This window comes from Ipomoea nil, unplaced genomic scaffold (genome assembly GCF_001879475.1).
Source record: "Ipomoea nil cultivar Tokyo-kokei standard unplaced genomic scaffold, Asagao_1.1 scaffold3321, whole genome shotgun sequence".
NCBI classification, from domain to species: Eukaryota; Viridiplantae; Streptophyta; class Magnoliopsida; order Solanales; family Convolvulaceae; genus Ipomoea; species Ipomoea nil.
Genome location: NW_017619749.1, coordinates 6605556 through 6629860, shown reverse-complemented (window position 1 = coordinate 6629860; position 24305 = coordinate 6605556). Strand labels below are relative to the sequence as shown.

General features: G+C 34.5%; 4 protein-coding genes across 10 annotated transcripts; all 4 read left to right on the top strand.

Moving 5' to 3' along the window:
- Positions 1-777: 777 nt before the first annotated feature.
- Positions 778-4089, top strand: LOC109170590 (Werner Syndrome-like exonuclease). Of its 3 annotated transcripts, XR_002052471.1 has the most exons (7): positions 779-1125; positions 1231-1401; positions 2417-2547; positions 2645-2806; positions 3397-3507; positions 3638-3761; positions 3797-4089. XR_002052471.1 is itself a non-coding variant. In XM_019319770.1 (6 exons), the coding sequence occupies exons 1-6, from the start codon at positions 855-857 to the stop codon at positions 3704-3706; spliced, it is 915 nt and encodes a 304-aa protein (XP_019175315.1). In that variant the 5' UTR covers positions 779-854; the 3' UTR covers positions 3707-4089. The 3 variants fall into 3 exon arrangements, 1 of the variants encoding a protein (XP_019175315.1); XR_002052472.1 differs by having other exon boundaries at positions 778-1125; positions 3362-3507; positions 3638-4089; XM_019319770.1 differs by having other exon boundaries at positions 3638-4089.
- Positions 4090-4558: 469 nt separating this feature from the next.
- LOC109170589 (gem-associated protein 2-like) lies at positions 4559-7160 on the top strand. The gene is made up of 4 exons (XM_019319769.1): positions 4559-5216; positions 5571-5793; positions 5940-6117; positions 6522-7160. The coding sequence occupies exons 1-4, from the start codon at positions 4715-4717 to the stop codon at positions 7008-7010; spliced, it is 1392 nt and encodes a 463-aa protein (XP_019175314.1). The 5' UTR covers positions 4559-4714; the 3' UTR covers positions 7011-7160.
- Positions 7161-7973: 813 nt separating this feature from the next.
- On the top strand, positions 7974-11346 carry LOC109170591 (Werner Syndrome-like exonuclease). Of its 5 annotated transcripts, none has more exons than XM_019319774.1 (7): positions 7974-8146; positions 8375-8554; positions 9472-9599; positions 9718-9879; positions 10178-10288; positions 10381-10950; positions 11036-11341. In XM_019319774.1, exons 2-6 carry the CDS (start codon positions 8377-8379, stop codon positions 10420-10422), a joined length of 621 nt encoding a protein of 206 aa, XP_019175319.1. In that variant the 5' UTR covers positions 7974-8146; positions 8375-8376; the 3' UTR covers positions 10423-10950; positions 11036-11341. The 5 variants fall into 5 exon arrangements, with proteins under 5 accessions (XP_019175319.1, XP_019175320.1, XP_019175318.1 ...); XM_019319773.1 differs by lacking the exon at positions 7974-8146 and having other exon boundaries at positions 8183-8554; positions 10381-10470; positions 10543-10950; positions 11036-11346; XM_019319771.1 differs by lacking the exon at positions 7974-8146 and having other exon boundaries at positions 8183-8554.
- Positions 11347-17554: 6208 nt separating this feature from the next.
- On the top strand, positions 17555-19392 carry LOC109170579 (UDP-glucuronate 4-epimerase 6-like). The gene has a single exon (XM_019319753.1). The coding sequence runs from the start codon at positions 17635-17637 to the stop codon at positions 18997-18999; it is 1365 nt and encodes a 454-aa protein (XP_019175298.1). The 5' UTR covers positions 17555-17634; the 3' UTR covers positions 19000-19392.
- Positions 19393-24305: the final 4913 nt, after the last annotated feature.

The window sequence follows — 24305 nt, the reverse complement described above, 5'->3', positions numbered from 1 at the left end:
TGGATATAGAACGAGCAACTTAGGTGGACTGCTCAGATTGACTATCTAGACGTACCACTCAGACGAACCGTTTAGGCGGATTACTCATACGAACCATCCAGGTTGTTAGCAATACAGTTGGTGATGGTTAGAACGTGGCCTACGACATGACGCGCATAAAAATATTTGGCGAGAGAGTGTGATACCTAGTGGGACATGTGTACGACATATGAGGGCAAATAGTTGTGGTCTGGTATCTTGTCTATGACTCACGGACCTATGAACAGTATAAAAAGGGGGAGGGGTGTCTCCATTCAAGGCATCATCATCATCCGCTCTCCTTCTCTCTTGGCTTCTTCATCGTTATTTATACGGTCCGCTAGTTAACAGTGGTAGTTCAATCCATGTAGTTGGATTTGATAAGTGGGCCATTGGACCGAATTCATTCTCTTTGTTTATTCAATACATTTACCGTCCGTTTGTATTATTTAAGGGCCCTGAGCCTTGTCAATTCAATGCGCTTAGTGTACCTATTACCAATAGGTCAATACTAAGACTAAATGTAATTAAATTAAAATTGTAAGAATAAATGTGATAAATAAATAAATATTACCCTAGTCCAGGTGTAACTTTAATTAATTAATTATTCTTTTATAGTTATGAATATGCTAGTGGAAACAACAATTCAAATATTCAAGCTTACAAATATTGTAGAATTTGGATATTGCGTTTAATTTTTGGGTGTAAAGTATATTGATCTAATTACGGTTTTTGGTCATGTGATTCTAATTAATTGAACAAAATTATTTTGAAAGAACGGGAGAGGCCAACTAGGCGCGCACCACTGAACTGAATCTCCGCCTCTCCGGGAAGAAATGGAAACATCAGTCCCTTCATCGATGGCCGGTTTAGACGACTGGGATCGTCCTTTCACTGATCTAGAGCTCCTAGAAATCGAAGCAGCTTTTCAATCTGCCACCAACAAGCGCAAAGATTCCGATAAGTCCTCCGCTCCCGCTGCCGAAGATGAGGTTAACGGCGATGTAAATAAATTTCGCCGGAACCATCGCCGGAGACTGCCTGCATCACTCTTCTCCACTTCTTTTTCCCTGTCCCCATGCCCTAGAAGTCGATTTAAGCATCAATGTATGTATTCTATTCTCTCCCGACGCTCTTGTTTTTGAATTATTACAAAAAAAATTAAAAAAAATTGATGTTTTTTCCTTATTTGTGTCGATTGAATTATTTTAGTGAATAGGTTCCCAGCACTAGCATTCAGGGGGCGTATTGTATATAGCAGAACTGCAGTTGAGGCCGAGAGATCTGCAGCAGAGCTTTTAAATTTTATTGAAACGAGGAAGAGAGCAGAAGGTGTAGTTGCTCTGGGATTTGACATTGAATGGAAACCCACTTTCAAAAGAGGTAGGTATATAACCCTCCCAGTTTGGATCTGTAAATTTTGTAATATTGTTTTCTAATATTGCCTGAGCAATTTAAGCCTCCATTCTAATGCAAATATCCAAGAATCTTGAGAATTCTGTCCATGTATGTTAAGTCCTTGGTGTTTAGGTTTTACTTGAATTCTTCTATGATAGCTCAATAACTACTGGTTTGAAATTTTAATTCTTTGTATTGTCAATTATTGAACTTCTAATCACACAAAGCCATAAGTCAAATCCCTTAAGCATTTGGAAATCCTTGTGAAGGCAAGGTTTTCATAATCATATCAGGTGCCGCATATCCTTTGATCTAGTCCAAGACAGATACTAATCTCACAGAAAGCTCTCATTTCTGGGATGTTCCTCCAGTCCAAGTGCGTCTTTTCTCTTGCTGATGTGTGGATGAGTACTTGGAAATCATTCCCTTAATGGCTTTTTCCGTGAAGATAATGCAAAATTCCCTCTTGAAAATTTGACAGAAAGATACTCCCCGCGACAAAGATAATAGACAGAGCTTAATAGCTTACAGTATCACCCTCTAAAATTGTTCATACTGGTATCAAAATGGTATTTTTTTTAACACATTCAGAACCAATGGAATTTATACTAATATTTACTAGAGTAGGCACAAGAAATTTTAATTTCTTTACTGCAATAGCTCATGGTATTAGGTTCAGGATGATCCTGATTATGTTTTTCCTTTTCTTTCTTTATTGAAAAAAGTAACTCTGGAAAGTTTTATTTGTATTTAAAACTTTTGGTGCCGAAATTTGAGAATTTATTTTTTCTAGTCTGCAAATGGTGTTGATGGTAGAGGAACAGTAACTTCTACACAATGGTGTTTGCCATTTAATTTTGAAAAATGAAAAGATTTTTGAATTTCAAGTATATCATACTAGTATGTTGGACTTCTTGGTTACATGCTGTATTTTCACAGTTAATACATCAAAGTATAGGGTGTTGCTACTTGCTAGTTGGTTATTAGCTTCTCCATGCAGGTGTTGCCCCTGGGAAAGCGGCTGTTATGCAGATATGTGGGGAGATGAACCGTTGTTATGTCTTCCACATATTCCATTCTGGAATCCCTCAAAATCTGCAGACACTTCTAGGGAATTCTGCTACTGTGAAGGTTAGCATATTTTCATATTTTCTGAAATTTATTGTAAAATGTTTTTTTTTTTTTTTGGTCCATTCTACATAATTTCTGATGCTATTAACATGTACAGGTGGGAGTAAGCATCGCGGGTGATGCTCATAAGGTTTTTCTAGATCATAATGTACCTGTTAGAAATGTGGATGATCTATCTGCGCTAGCCAATCTAAAGATTGGTGGAGTTCCCAAAAATTGGAGTCTAGCATCATTGACAGAAACACTCCTTTGCAAACAGGTAATTTGGTGCCCTCATAATGAATGCATTTGATGCTACTTGTGGTTATATTGTTATTCAAACCCTTGAGCTAAAAAGTAATGAATGGTGATGGCATCTGCTTTGCCTGTTGTACTTTTTGCCATTTTCCAAATGTAGTATGAATACTGTTGCCTTCTTGTCTCCTTTCATTGCGCATGGAGGTTGACACTTATGTTTTTCTAAGTGTTAATTGGTATTGAAATTGCATGTGGATCACATCAAGGCATTAATTGAATCTGAACAGTGTATTGGCTTAAGTGGGAGCTTGTTTTGCAATATTGCATCCAATTTGTGTTTCCAAATATGCAACTTGCTTATAGATGGTGTATCCTAGTACAAGTGTCTGATCTGCTGGGTATTCTGTATCATATGCAATATCATTTGGGAAATAAAGCTTACAACCTCCATCAGTACCATCACCTATATTTTTTCATTTATTTCCTACTAAAAGATCTTGCTTATCTTATTTTGTTTTATCCAGTGCTTCAGTTTTCTTTTGTTTACCTGATGTTAGCCCTGAATATTATCTCTTAGTGTGTGATTCAATTGAATGTTTTGGACTTCTGTAGCTCCCTAAGCCAAACCATATAAGATTGGGAAATTGGGAGACTCCAGTTTTATCAAAAGAACACCTAAATTATGCTGCCACAGATGCTTTTGTTTCATGGCACCTATATCAGGTAAATGAGAACTGTTATTCTTGGTGCATCTTTTTTTTTTTTTTTTTTTTTTTTTTTTTTTCAGTTTCATAAGTTCATTACTGCTCTCTCTTATCTTCCCTTTTGAAACATCTTTTCATCTTCATTATAGGCGTTGAAGAGCCTTCCTGAGGCTGTTGATAATAAGAGCAACGAACCAGAGCATGTGAGCAGTGAGTGAGATGTGATTGTCAACTATTGTTTGAATAGTAGTGGCGGCTGTAACATCAGTTACATCTGGACTATTAAATTTCGCGCTTATCTGGTCCAGTCCAAGTGTCCAACCATCTTGCTTGATGCTGTTATATATCCATTTGCTCTAGCCAAACCTTTTCTTATCCAGAGGCACAAGTCACTGCTAATGAGGTACTTTTAGCTAGTGCAGTGCATCCTGAACCTTATTGGAGGAGTGTTATCAGCTTCTCAGTCTGGATCATATTACTGAATTAGTTCATAGCTATTCGTTTGGTTAAAGTTATTCTTCTGTGATAAGAAATGGTGTTCTTTGGTTTTTACCCATCTTTCTCTCTTGAAATCAATGTTGAGAAATTGAGTCTTTTCTTCTATGCTGTGATATGTTACTGAATTTGCTGCCCCCTGCAAAAAGATGGATTGTGTATCTATTTTAAATTGAAAATTTAAAGTTTTATGCATTTGAAAACTATTTTCTTTTGGTTTATAAATTTCTAAATATTTAATTTTGGATTAATCTTAAATGTTAAGTGTTAAAATGTTGGTTTTTTTTTTTTTTTTAAATGACAAATAGAGAAAATTTTATTAAATCAAACGAGCAATATAATCCGGAATAACAGAAATTCAACTAAACAAACCAGTTTGCGAATGAACCGTTCTAGGCAAAGTATGAACACATTTAAAAGCACTAATAACACATCCTGCATAAGATAGATCAATTCTATAAAATTTAATTTGATTAAATTAAAGCAAAAATGTGGTTTTTTGTCTTTTTTTTTTTTTTTAAAGAGTATTATTAATCCGTATTATGTCTGATGAAATTAATCGTTTGCTTTATATCGATGATTCGATGAACCACCATTTAGACAAATTCGATCTTTCACATAGCAAAACCCAAAACCCAAAACCCAAAACCCCTGTGCACTCTTCTTCCTCGCTCAGCACGTTCCCGTTTTCCCTCTCAATCATATTACTAAGTTGAGTCGCAACAAAGGAGATGAGTGCCCCTGAACATCTTCCTCAAGTAGACCTTGATGATGATGATAAAAAAGAAATCAAGAATCTCCAAATGGGCATTTCTGAAACCCGGCAAGATTCAGACTGTCACGCCATCAACGACACCTTTCGGCAAACGATTGCGGATAATCTTGAAGGTGCCGCTTCTGAAATAGGCAACGGTAATAACGGGGCTTCAAAGGAGAAGAAAAGGAACAAGCCAAGCCGAAAGGGCAGAGCTGCCGTTGTTGAGGAGGTCCGGCAAGACTGCGGCAAGTTGACGAAAGAAGATAAGAAGGGTTTTTACTCTAGGAAGGAGTTGGAGGCTATGAGGTTTGTGAGTCTAGAAGAGCAGAAGAAGAAATGGATCGAGGTGTACTGTGGCCTAGGGGCCGATGTGCAGAAGGAGTATGATGGCCTCCTTCGCTCCATTCATCAGAAGCAGCCTCTCGTGGACTTCGATCCTCGGAGAAAGTCCGGGAAGGCCCGCCATGTCTCATTTGGTATAATTTCTTCTGCTCTGATTGCTCTCCCACAATGATTTATCTTATTTTTGTTCCTCTTGTATGGTTAATTGGTCTTTCTTGTGAATTCTACATTCATTGATATACTGTTTTGCTTAGTATGTATGTCTGTAAATCATTAGCTCTTTTCAATTAAATCCTGGTATCATTGATGAAATTGTATGTAAAGGCATGTGGTGCAGCATTCTATTGTGAATTGAGTTGAAATGAAATGTATATTTATATTTTTTGCAACCATATATACCGGGGTTTGTGGTCAGTGTTACTTGGGTGTGTTTATCTTTTAAGTTGCTGAATATGTATATATATAGCTAAATACATTATGCCTCGTAGGTGATGATAGTAATTCATTACTCTTGGAGGGTCAGAATCCTGCTTTGGGTTGTGCCACGAGCAGTGAAAATGATGACTCGATTGTGGAAAGAGAAGGCAGTGACTATGATGATAGTGATGAGGATTATAGTAGCATCCGGAAGCCTGCCTTTTTTGTTACAGGAGAACCCAATTTTGATTCTGTTCATCCTGAAGACGGATTAGAATATCTCAGGCGTGTAAGGTACATATTCATCACAACCGTATCTCTTTCTGGCTGTTAGAGAATGAACTTGTTCCTCATGAGTCATGTGAAAAGTATTTGATGTATCTATTAACTGATGGATCACGGATGCATGGACTTTGTTGTACTTATGGTCTTGATCATAGGTGGGAAGCAGAACGTTTGCCAAATGTGAAGGTTGCCAAGGTTGAAAGAAGTAAAGTAAACAAAGAACAGAGTGTTTATATGCCCCAAATTCCCGATATTGCAACTTGCCCAGAGCACTTGCTACCCCTTAAAGAGTGGGAGGATGAGTTCCTTGCTGATTTCTCAAAGTTGAGACAGGTATTTCTCTCTCTCTCTCTCTCTCTCTCTCTCTCTCTCTCTCTCCCTCCGTTTAAATGAATCAATCCTTTTAGCTCTTAAGAAAGATTTATGCCTTTCTGGAATCTCGAAGTTGGGTGATTCAAAATATGTATCGTGCTTGACTGATTCTGCTGCAAGTCTGCAGTTTACTTTGTTTAGACAAAATGACATATTTTACAGGAACTAAGGAGATGCTTGTCTCAACAAAATCTGGATAGAGACTGTGTTGAGCATATAACCATTAATGTGCAATCCAACTATCAGCTTAGGCTTTTAGTTGAGATGGAGCACATGCTTCAATTGACTGTAATATTCAATGATTTATTTAGTACTGTCATTTCTTGTGGTGCTTAAATGTACTGAGTCTGCGATCATCTTTTCAGGCTTTATCACAACTAGAGAGTTCTGGCATTCAAATTTCTAGTCAACCACCCCTAGTTTCTATTGTTCACCAGGAACAGTCGTCACATCAACTCAGCAACAGCATCATTCTTGAGGATTTTGATAGCTTAACATCTGGAGACGATTGTAGCCAATCTGATGCGGGTGATGAGTACACTCCCGAAAATTCCTGCCCTACACTGTCAGTTATTTCAGGGATGGAACCAGTGACTCGAGTATCATTGCTTAGAAAGCGGATAACCGCCCTGGAAAGCACAGACGCACTTTCACGGGATGACTGCTTGTGGCTATTTGCTTTATGTGCAGCGGTTGATTCTCCACTCGATGCTGACACCTCCGCATCGCTTAGATCTTTACTCAGAAAATGCGCAAGCTTGCGAGCTGAAAAAACAAGCGTGAATGATGAAGTTATTATGCTCAATGTTTTGGCAACAATATCTGGTAGATACTTTGGGCAGGCTGGAAACTGAGTCTGTTGGCACTTGGAAAACATTTGACTTGTTTAACATGTGCAATTTTCTTTCTCAGTCCTGCCAAGTTTACATGCAATAGTTGTGTTATTTTCTAGCCAAACACGGTCTTTCTGGTGTTCAGATTTTAGCAAAGTTCACAGCTGAATGGGTCTAGGACTGTGGTGTAAGACAACTGAATTCACAATATTTTGAACAATTGAGTGTTTAAGGGGTATTTAATTCAAATATAAGAATGACAATGATAATTAGAATCAAATACAGTAATGCCGTAATAAGTTTAACTACAATGATTTTTTTTTTATTTTTTTATTTTATAATAAATAAGAGTTGCAAACAAATATGATATTAAGTATCAAATCTATAGTATGATACAAATGTTTTTAACAAAAGTAATTTAAATTTGTTCAAATTAAAAAATGTGTTCAAATGCTATAATATGTAATAATTGAAGGACAAAAAAAAAAGGTTTTTCTTTGTTATATTAAAAGTGAAGGAAAATTAATATATACGACTCAAAAATGGGAAAAAAAAATTTTATTGCTTATGCTAAATTTTAAATGTAAGTATCATGATATTATTAAATTATTAGTATTTTTCCGTGTGTTGCACAATAAATGTTATATTTATTATATTTTGTGTTGTTTCTTTATTTATACTTTCTCTATACCATATAGATGGTGAGGTGCTAGTTCATTTGATGCTACCCAGCTTATCTTTGTAGTTAAAATGAAATAATTACTCTTGTAGGCGTCAACTTACTGTTAAAACACAACAATTCAAAAAAAAAAAAACCACTAAAGAAGGTAAAGATAACATTGGAAACATACCATGCAAATCCAAAAAAAATTCTTTAATCAGATCCTCCAATGAATGAATAGATAAATAATAAAACATAAAAATTTAAAAAACAAATAAATCTGGAAATCTATTTTTCATAAAATTAGGGAAAAAAATATTCAAAACCTAAACTATACCGTTTTGCAAGAGGCAGATGGGCGGGAACTTTTTCTGATTTTTAATTACCAATAGGATAGAGGAAGGAAGAGGATAGAGGATTAATTTAAACTGGAGTGAAACAATTCGTAAATTAGAAACAACTCTACATTCCGGTCGATTTCGATTTCCACATCAAGGTAAAATGGGCTGTATTTTTGTTTAATCCTTTTAGTTTATTTGCTCTCTGTAATTTCGATATCTTCCGCCTCCCATTTTATGATCTTGACTTTATATGCATCTTTGGTTATTTGGAATGCACAATAAATTGCACAAATTCGCTTGGATTGATTTAACTGATTTTTTTTTTTATTTTTTTTTATTTTTTTATTTTTTTATTTTTTGGGTGAAAAAAATGAATGAATTAGTTATGAGCCGGGCCAGGCTGCCAAAACTAGCATTTAGAGGCCGTGTTATATACAGTAGAACCAAGGACGAGGTTGAGAAATCCGCAGCGGAGCTGCTCCATGTTATTGAAGAGAAGACAAGACAAGAGGAATCAGTTGCTCTCGGGTTTGATACTGAATGGAAACCTAGTTTTGTGAAAGGTGCTATTATGTTGTCCTTTTGTTACATTGATGCTAAATTTTGCTTGCCAAATTTTTACCAATCACTGAAGAGCTTTACAGTTTATGTGCTGGATTGGGATGTTTTGGAAGGTTGTTATTTTTTTATTAAAGCTGTGTGGCCAATAGTTCGGTGTGATTATGCTGAAAGTTACATCTTCCTGACTTTAAGCTGTCAAGGTTTTGTTTCAGAGCTAAAAACAGATAGAAAGTGTGGCTCAAGTGCCAACCTTAACTACAAAGGGAATGCTAGTAGAATCTTTCATTTTGCATATAATCTAGTTCATTTATTCAAATAGTGATTTAAATCTGAACAGTGAAGTGCTCAAATTATGCTTTAAACCTGGTTAACAACACTTTATGCTTCCAAAATGACATGGTATGGACGTATAGTGACTGTGTATTTGCAACTTTCCTATTGGCTTGGAATTACGATTTGGACTAATGGCATTGCAATATGCATTTAACATTTCTAACCACTCCATTCGTTATTAAGTTCTAATAATTCCTTTTTGGATTGATGAATATGTAGGCCATTGGCAATGGAACCCTGTGTACAAACATTTAATTTAGGGTAAACAGTTCGCAATGATGAAAATTCATTTATCTGTTGAACCTATACTTAGTAAACGGGTTAATGTTTCTGTTGTGTTTGTGCGTTTCCTACTTTTTAACATGGGTGAGATGATAGATGATTATGAAGGTTGGCTTTTGAGCTAGCTTTTAATTTAATTGGCACACGTAGCATGGTGTACCAGGCTCATAATATACCAATAAGAATAAAGTGTGTGCTTGTTTAGTGGTTGACTGTTTACTTTGTGTAATTTTTCTCTCGTTTCAGCATTATTGAAGTGTAGTTTGTGCTAGTCTATTATGGATGAATAGCTGCTTCTGTGCAGGTGTTTCACCTGGGAAGGCTGCTGTTATTCAGATATGCGGAGACATGGACAATTGTTATGTTTTTCATATCTTTCATTCTGGAATCTCTCAGAGTCTACAATTGCTTCTTGAGAACTCCACACCGAAGGTCCAAAGATTAACTTTTGTATAAATTTTAATGAATTTCCTGTAAATACATACTGCACTTGTTATTATTTTCAGTTCTTATACATGATTCATGTAATTATTGTGCTATAAATGTGTAGGTTGGAGCAGGTATTGCATATGATGGTGGCAAGGTTTTCAAAGATCATAATGTACGTCTAAAAGGTTTGAAAGATCTGTCTGCACTTGCAAACCAAAAGCTTCATGGAGGTCCTAGGAAATGGGGTTTAGCATCACTAACTGAAAAACTCCTCTACAAAAAGGTTATTTAGAACTCGTTTTGGAATATGGCATCTATCATTGTGGTTCAAGGCCTCCATCTTTTTTCAGAGAAATAACCTGCACACCGACATATTGTGTATGATCTAATGCAATGCCATTTAAGACTGAAAAGCCTATAGCCTCCATTCTGGGGCTATGACTTGTCACATGCCTAATCCTGCCAAAAAATGTTGCTAAAATTGTTGAACCCAGTGCTTCTTTGTTTTAGATTTTGACTTCCTGATTTTAGGGCACCTTATTTTTCAGTCAGATTCAATTGAACATTTTTTATGCTTGCAGCTTGCCAAGGGGAACTATATCAGATTGGGAGATTGGGAGACTACAAGTTTATCAAAAGAACAACTTAATTATGCTGCCACAGATGCTTATACTTCATGGCAACTATATCATGTAACTGAGAACTCTCCTACTTGATCCATATATTTACCTTATGTACATATTATCTTTTTGTTGCTGCAACTATTTATTTATCGTTGCTGCAGGAACTAAAGAAGCTTCCTGATGTTGATAAAGAAAGCAATTAGGGCAGACAATGACCTTAGCTTGCTGCAACTTTGGTAGCAATTATTGCATTAATGAAAATAAGTGGGAAATATCTTTTTGTGTTGTAGCGCAATTTTCACACATTCAAGTGCGCACTTGCTGAAGCAATTGGGGTTAGGGAGGCTCTCAAATGGTTGAAGAGCATGAATACTGACAGGGTCCAAGTAGAAATGGATGCTCCACTGGTGAGCTGGAAGGATTAAACAACAGCGACATAAACTCTTCTTTTGACCTCATCATTAATGATATTAAGAAACTAGCATCTTACTTGTTAGCGACATGCTAATACAACTGCCCATTTGTTAGCCAGGGAAGCGGTTGCATGGAATGGTTTTCCATTCTTTTTAATTATCTTCTTGATGTTGTGAACTTTGATATGAATTAATGAATTTAAATGTTTCTCAAAAAAGAAAAATAAAGTGCACTTTCAAGTCAGAGATGTTCTTGTCGCCACTAACATAGTGTACCATCCTTGATGAGGCACTTCAGCTACTGCACTTTCTCAACAAGTAATCTCTGTCACTTTCACATCTCTTCAATCTGCTCATATATGACACAAGTAGCTGTTCAATACTTGGGTAATTATTTTTACAGCCATTCTGATGGTAGATGAAGCCATCAAGGTGGTCGGGTGACTGTTTTGCTGGAGCAGAGGTTTGCTGCTTATTCCACACACCATGTTTAGAGGTACGGACTATGAATTGTACATAGACAGATAGCATGACTTCATTTCATTTAATGCAATTTGGATTGTTCTTGCAAGCATGGGTTTCCAGTTTCCTGAATCTCTTAGCTACAAAAACACAGTTGATTGATTGTTGAGTTGGCATGCATGCTTTTACTCTCATCTTTTAGCTAAAATCAAATGTGACCGACTTTGGGAGGAGAATTAAAGTTGGTGAACTTTGACTTAAGAAGCCCTTCCATGTGGTGTGGGCCTTTGCCCTTCATATTGTCTCATTCAATTATAGATACTTACATGGTCCACACACTTGTGTGGACTATACTATCAAATAATGTACATTTAGTACACAACTAATATATTTTTAGTATATTAAAAATGTACATTATATTAAAAAAAAAGTACATTATTTTGTATAATATACATTCAGTACACAAATAATGTACTTTTAGTGTATTAAAAATGTACTTTTTGTTATAATCTACATAACACTATGTGGACCATAATTTGCCCCATACTCAGCTCCCCACCACCGCTAACATGTGATTCAAGTGGAAAGAATTTTATTCTTCTTTAATAATGTCTCAAATTCAAACATTATAAATGAAACAATGTGTTATTAGAATTTCAACCATTGTTGATTACGGGTTTTCCCATAGTCTCCATTTGTTTGTTCAACTAACCTTGAGGCCACTTCTTTTTTTTTTTTTTTTTTTTTTTTTTTTTTTTTTAATCTTGTTAGTTCAATGTGGGGTCTAAATTTTATGTAATTGCCCTTCATTTTCCTTTGTATGGAAAAAAATTATTGAGCACTTAATGAGGTGATTGAGACTGACTAGGGAGTCCATGTGTGAGGGTATGGGGTGCCATTTGCAAATTGACAAAACAAAATATGACACTATTAAATCCAAGTGATTATGGACTATGCGTTTGGCCATACCTTATAGTAAATTACAACTAACAGTCGATCTTAATTGCTAATTCCACACAGCATTAATTATGTTTTCTTTTTAGCTTTTTAATAATTGATTTTAAACATTTTTGTAACGTAAGTTGAATTGTTAATTGAGGTCTTTAAAAAAAAATTCAAACTCTCAAGTCTCAAACCTTGAAAGCTGAATCTATTACCGTAGATTATATGAATTGCCAAATACTTCTCCCAAAAGGTTGAATCCCCAACTTCAAGGGTCTTACACCCCGATTCGACAAATCATTTAAGATGATATAAATTACGGTGACTCAATGGCTCAGCAGACAGAATTAAATGCCGGTGAGCATAAAAGATTTGTTCACTTTGAACATAATTTCCACACAGTCGCTGGCGAGGTTTGAACCTTGATCTCTTTTCTCAAATAGTGCTTTGCAGACATGAATTGCCAAATACTATAGGCATATTTGCCTGTACAACTTTAAAACTACTATTTCAAGTATTATTATATTTTTACAAAAGTCTAAACACTGCTGGTTTTGAGAGTTTCGTATGATGTTTTTAAACACAATTTTGTATCTTCTGACGACTGACTAGAGCGTTTTTTTTAAATTTAAAAAACAATTATAATGAATTGTGTAAGGAATAATAAAAAAAGAAAAAGAAAAAGAGAGTAGTAGTTATTGAATGACAGGAAAGCCCCTGAGATTGCAGGAAAGTTCTTGTGCCGACATTTTATTGTGAGAAAACGTGTCAGTGAAAACAGAAATGAAAAAGAGACAAAATAGGGACGTCCAGTCGTATTTGACGAAATCCAACAATCGCTTGTCGTTTCTCACTTTTTACCGTTGAAAACGACACTCCTCATTGCGGCTATTTATCGTCTTCATCATCATCTCGCTGCCTATAATAACGTTCCAACCATTCTGCTGTAAAAAATTTGAAAATATCTATTTTTGTTCATTGAGATCAGTATCAATCATATCAAATATAATTATATTTAGCATATATAGTTACGTCAAATATTTTTTTTGAAAAAAAAAAAAAAATACTCATAGCTGTATTTATTACCATTGACATCCTAAAAAAATTATTTTGATTTAGCTCTCAAATTTTTATATATATTTATTTAAATTTCGTTGTGTCTAGTTTTATTATTTATTAATTAATAAGTCAGCAAACTATATAGTTCATGAACTGGTCAAGGCAGGGAGACTCTGGCTAATGCATTAATTTGAGAATCTGAACCCCTACGTGTTTCACCATCTCGTCGATTAATAATATTTCTTTTTTGTTTGCTTTCAATCTATTTGAAAGTTATGTTGGGTATTTTTCTTGGTTTGTTTAGCATTTCTATAGCGATTTTCTATTTTATGAACATTAATTTGTTAGATGATGGTCATGAAGAGTAATGGTTCGATTGCGTTAATGAAAATCAAAAGTTAATATCATATGAGATCTTTTAAGTATAGTGATTTTACAATGTTTAGTTCTAAACTTTCAATTTGACCATATTTGGTCTCTCAACTTTCAAATTGTTACAAGTTAACCACCCATGGTCCTTCAACTTTCAAAATTAACCCGTCATAGTCTTCCTAGCTAGAAGGCCACGATTAGTTAAAATTTGATAGTTGAAAGACCATGAGTGGTTAAATTAGACCACGGATAGTAATAATTTGAAAGTTGAGTAAACGTGGCAAAATTACTATACTTAGACATTAACTCAAATTTTATCGGATTGTTTATTAGTTATTTAAGGAGTACTATTTGTTAAACATGTGGCTTGAGTTAGTCTTCAATTAGTTTGTTATTCTCTTTTCTTTAGGCTTCAGTTGTGCTTTGTTGTAACTTTTTCAGTATAGCCCTATTTAAACATTCTCTGTAACTCTTCGTTAATGCAAGTGATTTTACTTTCATACTATTTAGTCATAAACTTGTATTTGTACGCATTAATGGGTAATATAATTGTAAAGATATAGTAACACGTAATATATTATGGTTTCTAGTTAGAGAAATAAAAAGAGGAGAAGAAAATAAGAAAAGTAGAGATTAACAAAAGGGAAACCCAAAAAAGAGAACAAACTATGGTATTATGTACAGACAATCTGCGGTCGATTCAATCATGTTCATGTAGGTTTCAATCACAGACGGACTTGCATCGCAAAATATAGTAGAAAATACAAGCAATACGTCCATTTGGAATCTTATGTATTTTGGCTTTCAACTTCTAATTAATTAGTTCTCAAAAAAAAAACTTTTAATTAATTAAATATATTATTATATCATCACCAAAATATGTTAATTGCATGTAATAATCTAAATGTCATTCTGGATCAAAATCTAATTAGTTCATGTATAATTTGTCTAATAGATGACTACGTAAGTCATCACCAGGGCTGGCCCTGATCATGTGCGGCTAGGACAACGGCACAGGCTGTGGGGGGCAAATGTGGATACACGAATAATTCAGGGATGGAAAAGTGCTATAAGTATATAACTTATGGGGAAAAAATGTCATTTTCCCTTTAAGATTATGTGCTTGTAAATAAATTGAAGGCACATAATGGAGGTGTTTGGTAAATAGCTGGTTGGCTGATTGAGTTAGTGGGTTTGACTAGTTGATATCAGACTGATTGTAGAAAAATGTCTAGTAGATTACTTGTTAGCTGATTACATACAAAATGACTTTCACAAAAAATTGATCTAAAAATTTACTTTGAGCAGCTTTTTAAATTTTAGCATTTTAGAATGAGTAAAAAACTTATACAAAAAAATTAATTAATCAAACACTCATTTAAAAGAAAAAAAAAAAGAAAAAAAAAAAAAAACAGAATAGTTTCAATTTGTATTGATAACCCTCTGACGCCCTCCTCCCCCTCCTCCACTTATACAGTGTTGCAAGTTGGATGCATGGCCCTACAGACCATTTAAATTCCCTGACATTTTCCTTTGTTTTTTCTCTGTAAAGAAATCAGGCCGTACAATGTTCATTGGCCCTTGCATTGCCCTCACTTTTCGAGAAACCAAACTGATCCAACAACAAATGAATAAAGATAGGTAGGTAGTAGTAGTGAAACATGAACAAGAGGATCGACATATATACATGCACTCACCAACACAATAGATTTTGTGTTGTTCTGTAACGATGAAGACAAACACGTAAAATTTCCTATGAAACTTCGCACTTACAACGTTAATCATCATTACATACTACTGTAAAAATTAATTTACTTATCGCATAAACAGTTCAGTTAGTCACAATGATAAGATTTGAAAATAATAACTCGAAATCGAGTCTCATCACCCGTAACAGTGTTTTACAACTGAGTTACTATAATTTACATCTTCCCATATATTTTGTCGGGCATTTAGAAAAAAGTAATTAACAATAATAAACGACGGAGAGCAATAATTATAGGATTTCCTTTGGACCAATCTTAGAAATGGGAATCATTCTAAATCATAGTATTATAGTGTAAAGCATACTTAGCTTGGAATTACAGAACCATGTGCACTGCAATTTGTCCTCTTCTTTTTTTTTTCTTTTTTTTTTTTTTTAAAAAAAAATAATTCTTTGCGGTTATATATCACTTTTAAAATTTCTGATGTATATCACCATCACAAGTGTAATAATGTTGCTTTTCCACAAAGATGTTGTTAATTTAATTTGGAGATAAGCTAAGAATTGATTACAAATATAGTAATTTAATAGTATAAAGTGTTTGATTTGAATTTAGATATATAATTGAATAATAATACATTTCATCTCAATTAAAAACTTCTTTTTTTTTTTTTTAAGATGAAAATTCATAGTCACTATCCAATAATTTGTACTTAATAGATTTCATCTTGTGACAATAATTGCACTAGCTTAAGCCAATTCAAATCAAGAAGGATAATAAGCCATTCGTTTTCACTGTGATTCATTTTTATGTTATATATATATATATATATATATATATATATATATATATATATATATATATAATAGTGTATAATTAAGTATTATGATAATAATGATAGTGATGATGTTGTTCCAATTGCTCCACAACATTACCTTAACCTCTTATATTGTTTACACCCACAACTAAATTGATTGCTTTGATTAAACATGAATTACGACAAACTACTTTTGGACTCACTCTAATTCTCACTTCTCATATGTACATGTGTAGTCTCTCACATGCTTGCTTACATACACATACACACATATACAGCTGGCACTTTGCCAGCCATTATATATATGTATATGCGCATGTATATGTACGTGTATATATTGGGAAATATTTTGCTACGGAGTATTATATAATGTCGGCATCTTACAAAGAAAAGAGTAATTTTGAAAGAAATGATCATTTATTTTGTTTATATTTCAATCACCTAATTTAATTAAAATATATATACTCCATCATTTAATTTAAACTATTTGTAAGAAATAGCGAAATATATAAGAGGTAATGAAAATTATGTGCGAGAAAGGGAATAGAAACGGAATATGACAATTCAAATTTAATGTTTTCCATGTGCCTCTTTATCAAAAAATAGGAATATATATTTTTTCCTTTTTATCTTAGGCAAGCTAATATGAATATATGATCAAATACCCCCACCACACACATATACATCAATATATATATATATATATATATATATATATATATATATATATATATGTATGTATGTATGTATGTATGTATGCATGTATGTGTGTGTTCTTCAATTCTCCCCAGAAAATTACTAAGACGAGTGAAGTGGAGTGGTATTGTGATTTTAAAAGTATAAAGAAAAGTTATATGTTATTCAATTTGCTGTTATTGTTTTATGTTTAGTACGTAAAATTATAATTCTTTTAATAAATTAAGAAATATATATGATAAAGCATAATGTAAATTAAAGTGCTTAAACTTTTCTATAAATTATTTATTTATATTTTAAACTCAATATGATTTGCCAAGACCTTGTGGTCTAGTAACATCTAGATTGGACTCTATGGGAGGTTTGAGTGGTATTGTGATTTTAGAAGTATAAAGAAAAGTTATATGTTATTCAATTTGCAGTTATTGCTTTATGTTTAGTACGTAAAATTATAATTCTTTTAATAAATTAAGAAATATATATGATAAAGCATAATGTAAATTAAAGTGCTTAAACTTTTCTATAAATTGTTTATTTATATTTTAAACTCAATATGATTTGTCAAGACCTTGTGGTCTAGTAACATCTAGATTAGACTCTATGGGAGGTTGGATGAACAGATACTATATTGTATATAGAGTCAAGTAGCATTCAAATTAAAAAAAAAACTCAATATGATTTCTTTTTATTAATATAATAACAATATAGCATCGATATGATACTATTGATCTCATATACACATAAATTGCTAAAATCATATGTCTTCAATTAAATAATAATAATAATATATTTTTTAAGGCCATCCAACCGACACCAGCCCGGATTCATGTGTCGTAATTTTCTTTTAAGCATCCCTATATATAATCCTCTCTACACTCTTCTTTCTTAGGGGAGGCTGACAAGAAAAAAGCTTCCCTGTAAAATTAATTAATAATAGAGGTTTCCATTATGCAATACTATCCGGCAATGGCGTCGCCGCCGGACACGAGCAAAACCTCCAAGCTGGAGCGCTACAACAGCTACCTGAGGAAAGTCAACAGCACAAAACTCATCGCCGCTTCTTCTAAACTCCTCTTTAGAGTCACTCTATTGATTGCGTTACTCCTTATTTTCTTCTTCACCATCAACTACCCTCCGGTTGCTGATAGCTCCGGCAACCGCGCCACCGCTCACGCCACCAACCACTTGCTCTCCTCCGCCTTCTACGGCGGGGGAGCGTCCTGGGAGAAGCACGTCCGCCTCTCGTCCACTCCCCGCACCACAAACGGCATCTCGGTTCTGGTCACCGGCGCGGCCGGGTTCGTTGGGTCCCACTGCTCACTCGCGCTGAAGAAACGCGGCGACGGGGTTCTAGGGCTGGATAATTTTAACTCTTACTATGATCCTTCCCTGAAGCGCGCTCGCCAGAAGCTTCTGGAGAAGCACCAGATCTTCATCGTGGAAGGGGACCTCAACGACGCCGAGCTTCTGAGGAAGCTTTTCGACATTGTGCCGTTCAGCCACGTGCTCCACCTCGCCGCGCAGGCCGGCGTGAGATACGCCATGCAGAATCCTCTCTCTTACGTCAGCTCCAACGTCGCCGGATTCGTGAACCTTCTCGAAGTTTCCAAAGCCGCCGACCCTCAGCCGGCGATAGTCTGGGCGTCATCCAGCTCCGTTTACGGCCTCAACACCGACGTCCCGTTTTCCGAACACCACCGGACCGATCAGCCCGCGAGCCTCTACGCCGCCACCAAAAAAGCCGGCGAAGAAATCGCCCACACGTATAACCACATTTACGGCCTCTCCTTAACCGGGCTGAGATTCTTCACCGTGTACGGCCCCTGGGGGCGGCCGGACATGGCGTACTTCTTCTTCACCAAGGATATGATTCAGGGGAAGCCGATCAATGTGTACGTGACGCAGGAGGACAAGGAGGTGGCGCGTGACTTCACCTACATCGACGACGTGGTGAAGGGGTGCCTGGGGGCGCTGGACACGGCGGAGAAGAGCACCGGCAGCGGCGGAAAGAAGAAGGGGCCGGCGCAGTTGAGGGTGTACAACCTGGGTAACACGTCGCCAGTGTCGGTGAGGAAGCTAGTGGCAATTCTAGAAAATTTGCTCAACATCAAGGCTAAAAAGAACGTTGTAAAGATGCCCCGAAACGGCGACGTTCCGTACACCCACGCTAACGTGAGCCTTGCCTACAGGGACTTCGGCTACAAACCAACCACGGACTTGTCAAGTGGATTGAGAAAGTTCGTCAAGTGGTACGTTAGTTATTACGGTATTCAATCAAGGGTAAAAAAGGAATTAGACGGCACCCAGGAGTAGGCAATGAAGTGGGGTTGGGGGGTGGGGTTTTTTTTTTTTTTTTTTTTCAAAATTACTTTTCCCACTTATATTTTCTTTTAATTATTGTTGATGTATTTTGATCATTTAAGCATATATATTTATTTATGTAACAAAATGAAAAGAGAGGTAATTATTGATAAAGTAATAAGAATGAGGGTGGAAATGACAATTGTAGATCTATGGAGTAGGGGTGCAATAATGTGATATAGCCATAATGACGGGGTGCTATCATAATTAAAGAAAAGTTTGCATTTCTGTACAAAAATATAATGCAGATCAACCTCTCGTGTACCAATCAAGATATTGTAGTTTTTGTTGGATTCTTGCCTTCTTGGAACACCAATAGTAATTACAACAAGAATCTTTTCAATACAATATCATGTTTTAGTTTATTTATGTTCAAAAAATATTACCAAGTTGTACAACTATTAAATTTCAAAACTTTTAATATCTATTAATTTTTTATGATGTCGTTACATCAATACTGCTAATAGTAGACAGTACAATCACATATGATATACTTGATTGTTTCAAGTATAATTAGTATTAATGTTGATACTATCTGATATAATTAAGCATAGAGTAACTATGGTCCCTCGACTATTAGGATTTTACCAATTTGATTTTCAACTATCAAAGTTGTTCAATTTAGTCCCTAACTATACAATTTGGACCTAAAATGGTTCATCGGCTATTAGGATTCCACCACTTTGGTCATCAACTACCAAAGTTGTTCAATTTAATCCTCAACTATGCAAATGTTAACCTAAAATGTAAGTTTAGTGTGGATTTGGGGATCTTTTTGGAGATTCGATAACCAAAATTGTGAAATCCTAATAGTCGATGACCAAATTGGTGAAATCATAATAGTCGAGGACAATTTTAGGTAAAAATTACATAATTAGGGAGTAAATTGAGAAACTTTGGTAGTCGATGATCAGAATGGTAAAATTCTAATAGTCGGTGATGGACCATTTTAAGTAAAAATTGCATAGTTAAGAACTAAATTAAGCAACTTTAGTAGTCAATGACCAAATTAGTGAAATCATAATAGTCAAAGGATGAAATTGGGTATTAACTCATTAAGCATATTTGTTGGAGTATTAGAACTTTTTTTTTTTTTTGAAATAGTTGGAGTATTAGAACTTATATGATCAATACAGTAAATTTTTTTAATTTATTTGTAAATGATATAAAGTGGTATTACAACACGGTTTTTTAAAGCTAGGGTAATTACATTTTGTCGGTATGTGCAATATAATGTCCTTGCATAATCATGTAGATATATACTTATCTTAAAGCAACAAATGGAGCAATGTGTCACTCATAATGAAAGAAATTAAAGATAAGGGGTGTGGGACAAATGGACAATCAAAAACAGTATTATAATCACATGTCGATGTGTAGTGTGTACACTTTGAAAACATGATTTGTAGAGACTGCAATATATTACAAATGTCATGTTATAATTAATTTCATATAATTAATTAAGCAAAAGATGTAACCTGCCAATGGTTATCGTACTATATAGTATACACTAATGCTTTCTGCTTTCCTATATTATTATGTTATGAAGCTAACAATCACATGCATGGGATTCTAAATCTCAACACGCATCTTACGTTTTGTTTATGAATATACGATGCATGTGACCCAATAATAAATAATTAAATATTAAAAAACAAAGAAGCTACATGGAAATTATATGATGGTTCTTGAACATTCTTCTTCAAACTCTTTGCTGGCTTATTTGATCAATTTGTTGTTTTAATTATTTATTGATGTGAAATAAATAACATGAATCTCTTACAATTATTCAAACAGAGGTCTCAGATTCAAACTTTGAAAAATATAATTACATTTTAAAGTTAAAATAAGTTATTTCAATGAATGACTTAAAATGTGATATTTCGCTGTATTACACTATCATCCCGACACAAATAACAACGCTAAATACTGCTATATATATATATATATATATATATATATATATATATATATATATATATATACACACTATTTTACGTAAATCACTAATTTGCATATTTTTGTGATCATCCTTTTTTTTTTTTATTTTATTTTTATATATCTATGTTTCTAATTTTAAAATTATAGTAACAGTGAAAATAACAAATAAAATTGTATTATAAACAATTATCTATATTTGGACGGAACATATTTACCTTAAAAATATCAAATAGATCAAGAGAATTATGAAATTGAGTTTTGGTGCAATCTTAGTATACTTCATGTCTAACAAGTAATCAATTGTTAGACGTAACATCTTTGGATGTAACAATGTTAGTCTTTTAATTTTGATGCGTTCAACGTAACTATATGTCATATTAACCGAATTCGTAAGATCAACGTAAGTGTCAATTTCAAATAATATTTTCAATTCATTAATAAGTGTATGTGTACGTTTGACGTCGTCTACCGTTAAAAGTTGAAACTTGAATTCTCAAACCTAAATTGATACGTATCATTTTAGAATAGAAGATCATATCACATACATGTTTGATCTTCGACAAAAAAAAAAAAAAAAAAAAAAAAAAAAAAAAAAAAAAAAGGTACTAGTGAGTAGTAATATGGTGGTCCAATTTGTAAATGGATGGGCTAACAAGTAGCAATAATAAGCTAAATATATATGGTACTCAATATATTATTATGAACTATAATTGATTACATCATACATAGAACCAGATCATATGTAGTATTAAGAATCATTTACAATAATCTTGCAATAAGTTTCATCTAACTGAAAATGTGATCGTGCCCATGCACACAATAAAGCAGAGAACCAAACTGCCGAAATTGCATTTATATATGTTTCTCCCTTGCAATATAATTCTTACATCTACGTTTATAAGTGATGGCACAATTTCTAGAGGGTTCGGGACCAACAGGACCATGATAGACATCCACTTTTTATTTATCAATTATATAAATTATCACTTTTCTGTAAAATGACTTTTTGCATTATTATCTTTTAATTGTTGTGAAGCTCCTGGGTTTCACTGTACTGTAGTTGGGTTATAATGGAGTTAATTCAATTAACACTCGAAATAATAAAGGAATTATATATGCATGACTACTATAACAAAAGTGATCGAATGATTGCATGGAGCAAACGACTGCATTGCGGGCGTTAATATTTTATTTTCAGCTCAAAGAATCAAAATATATTAACAGTCTCGTTTGATCATGTAATCACCCATTTAAAATGGTAACAGATATACAATCACACTACATAGTAAATGGGATAAATGACAAGAATGTGTAGAGGGGAGAGAGAAATGACAAAAATATGTGCTGACTTTTTTTTAGACAAAAATATGCAAAACTCATTTACCACTTGCGTTTTTGGGTGTGTCCCGAGGATTTTTTTTTTTTTCGTTATTTTCGTAAAACTCAAAGGTGACTTGCGTTTTTCGTATTGTATACCGTAAGCGCATCTGCCAAATGCGTTTTCATGTGACGTATGGAATACGTTAAACGCATTTGGTAGATGCGTTTTACGTATAATCCAAAAAAATACGTAAAACGCAAGTCCAAAATGCGGACTGTACCAGCGATCTATCTTGACAAGCCTAAAAGCATCAATTGATAGAGCCTTCAAAGAGACTCGCAGAAATCGCATAGAAGGTTGCTGCTGCGGCATCTGCTGGCTTGGCTTCGCCGTGAGCGGCGGCTGGTCCGGCAAAACGGCCGCCGCCGATGCACCTCCGCCGTCGAACCCTGTAAAATCCAGCTGCCTCGCCAGCTTCTTTGCCGGGAAATCCACAGCCGAAGAAGCCACCTCCATTTCAGCCTTTTTTGGAGGGAAATCTCCTCCCTCACTTGTTGTTCCCATTCAAAAATCAAAACCAGAAAAAATTAAGCCTAATTCTTCTTCTTTTTTTATCCTACAAGAACGAAACTTTCCCCTCCAACAATCACAGCCTTCAGAACTCGAACCATTCAGATTCTAAATCGTTCTAGAAACTCCATTAAATTTGAAAAAAAAAAAAAAAAAAAAAACTCGTCATCAAGCGCAGCTCAGATTCAAAAAACAAATTCCAAAACTCGATCTTTACCGGCACAAAGACGCACACACTAAGGCTTATGCAAATCTGTGGGCGGAAAGATAAAAAGAAAGAGATTTTTGGAAGAAGAATGAAGGAGAAAAAGAGATTGAGAGCGAGTAGGCATCTTCTCGCTCTCTCTGTTTTTGAAATTCAATTTCATCCTACTCTCAGCATTGGACGGTGCGATTGGAATGGCAAATTCAAATTCGCTTCATGTCCGCATGTGGTAATTGCGTTTTGTGCTTCGCCGTTCTTCGCGATCGCTGGAAACTGGCGGTACAAAAAATCCAAAACACGCAACTTGCTCTTGCGTTTTGCGTATAATACACAAAACGCAAGAGTAAGTTGCGTTTCTGCCTATACCGCATCATCCAGAAAACGCAATTACGTAATGCGTTTTACGTATAAAAATACGTAAACGCAATCAAGTCTTGTGTTTTACGAAAAAAAAAAATACGCCGGGATACAACCAAAAACGCAAGTGGTAAGTGAGTTTTGCATATTTTTGTCAAAAAAAAAGGCCGACACACTTTGAAAATTTTCCTTATTTGACTACACATTCCTGTCATTTATCCTAATAAATGCTTTTAGTACAAGAGAGATCATGTACGAAACAACCGCTCTCCATCTGGATCGCTTGGGTAGTTAGCCCCAAGTCTTTTGCATTAGTGCAACAATCTTTGATTGATTCTAAGCACTTTAATACTCTAACGGGCAAGTAAATGCTATAGGTTAAACTTAAAATCTTATATTATTACAATTATTTCAATTTCATTGTAGATGATTAAGCGACAAAAACTAATGATGAGGACAAAAAATGTTATCCAAGTACTCTATAATTCAATTACACACACACACAAAAAAAAATGTTACTTCCCCTAAAATATTTAAAAGTTCTTTGTACTAGATATTAATTGCATTCATTTGATGTGTAATTGTTGTCTTAATTATTAATTGATGAAATATTGATGGGGTGTTTGAAAAATAGATTAAAACCAAAGTCAGTATATAACACAAATATTAAAAATTTAAAACCTTCTCGTCAAAAAATAAAAAATAAAAAATTTAAAACCCTCTCGTCAAAAAAAATAAAAATTAACGCATAGAAAGATATTAATTAACGCATTACAGATTTTTGATTTTGTCTACTAATTTGTTTTGACTTGTCCAAACGAGTTCCTTCTACCGTTTCTTCTCCGGAGACTAAAGTCTTATGTT

Coding starts and splice junctions, on each gene's coding strand:
- LOC109170590 (XM_019319770.1), top strand. CDS start 855: ATGGAAACATCAGTCCCTTCATCGATGGCCGGTTTAGACGACTGGGAT. Junction 2,548..2,644: donor GGAATTCTGCTACTGTGAAG/GTTAGCATATTT, acceptor TAACATGTACAG/GTGGGAGTAAGCATCGCGGG. Junction 2,807..3,396: donor AAACACTCCTTTGCAAACAG/GTAATTTGGTGC, acceptor GGACTTCTGTAG/CTCCCTAAGCCAAACCATAT.
- LOC109170589 (XM_019319769.1), top strand. CDS start 4,715: ATGAGTGCCCCTGAACATCTTCCTCAAGTAGACCTTGATGATGATGAT. Junction 5,217..5,570: donor GGCCCGCCATGTCTCATTTG/GTATAATTTCTT, acceptor TATGCCTCGTAG/GTGATGATAGTAATTCATTA. Junction 6,118..6,521: donor ATTTCTCAAAGTTGAGACAG/GTATTTCTCTCT, acceptor TCATCTTTTCAG/GCTTTATCACAACTAGAGAG.
- LOC109170591 (XM_019319773.1), top strand. CDS start 8,242: ATGCATCTTTGGTTATTTGGAATGCACAATAAATTGCACAAATTCGCT. Junction 8,555..9,471: donor GAAACCTAGTTTTGTGAAAG/GTGCTATTATGT, acceptor GCTTCTGTGCAG/GTGTTTCACCTGGGAAGGCT. Junction 9,600..9,717: donor TTGAGAACTCCACACCGAAG/GTCCAAAGATTA, acceptor ATAAATGTGTAG/GTTGGAGCAGGTATTGCATA.
- LOC109170579 (XM_019319753.1), top strand. CDS start 17,635: ATGCAATACTATCCGGCAATGGCGTCGCCGCCGGACACGAGCAAAACC.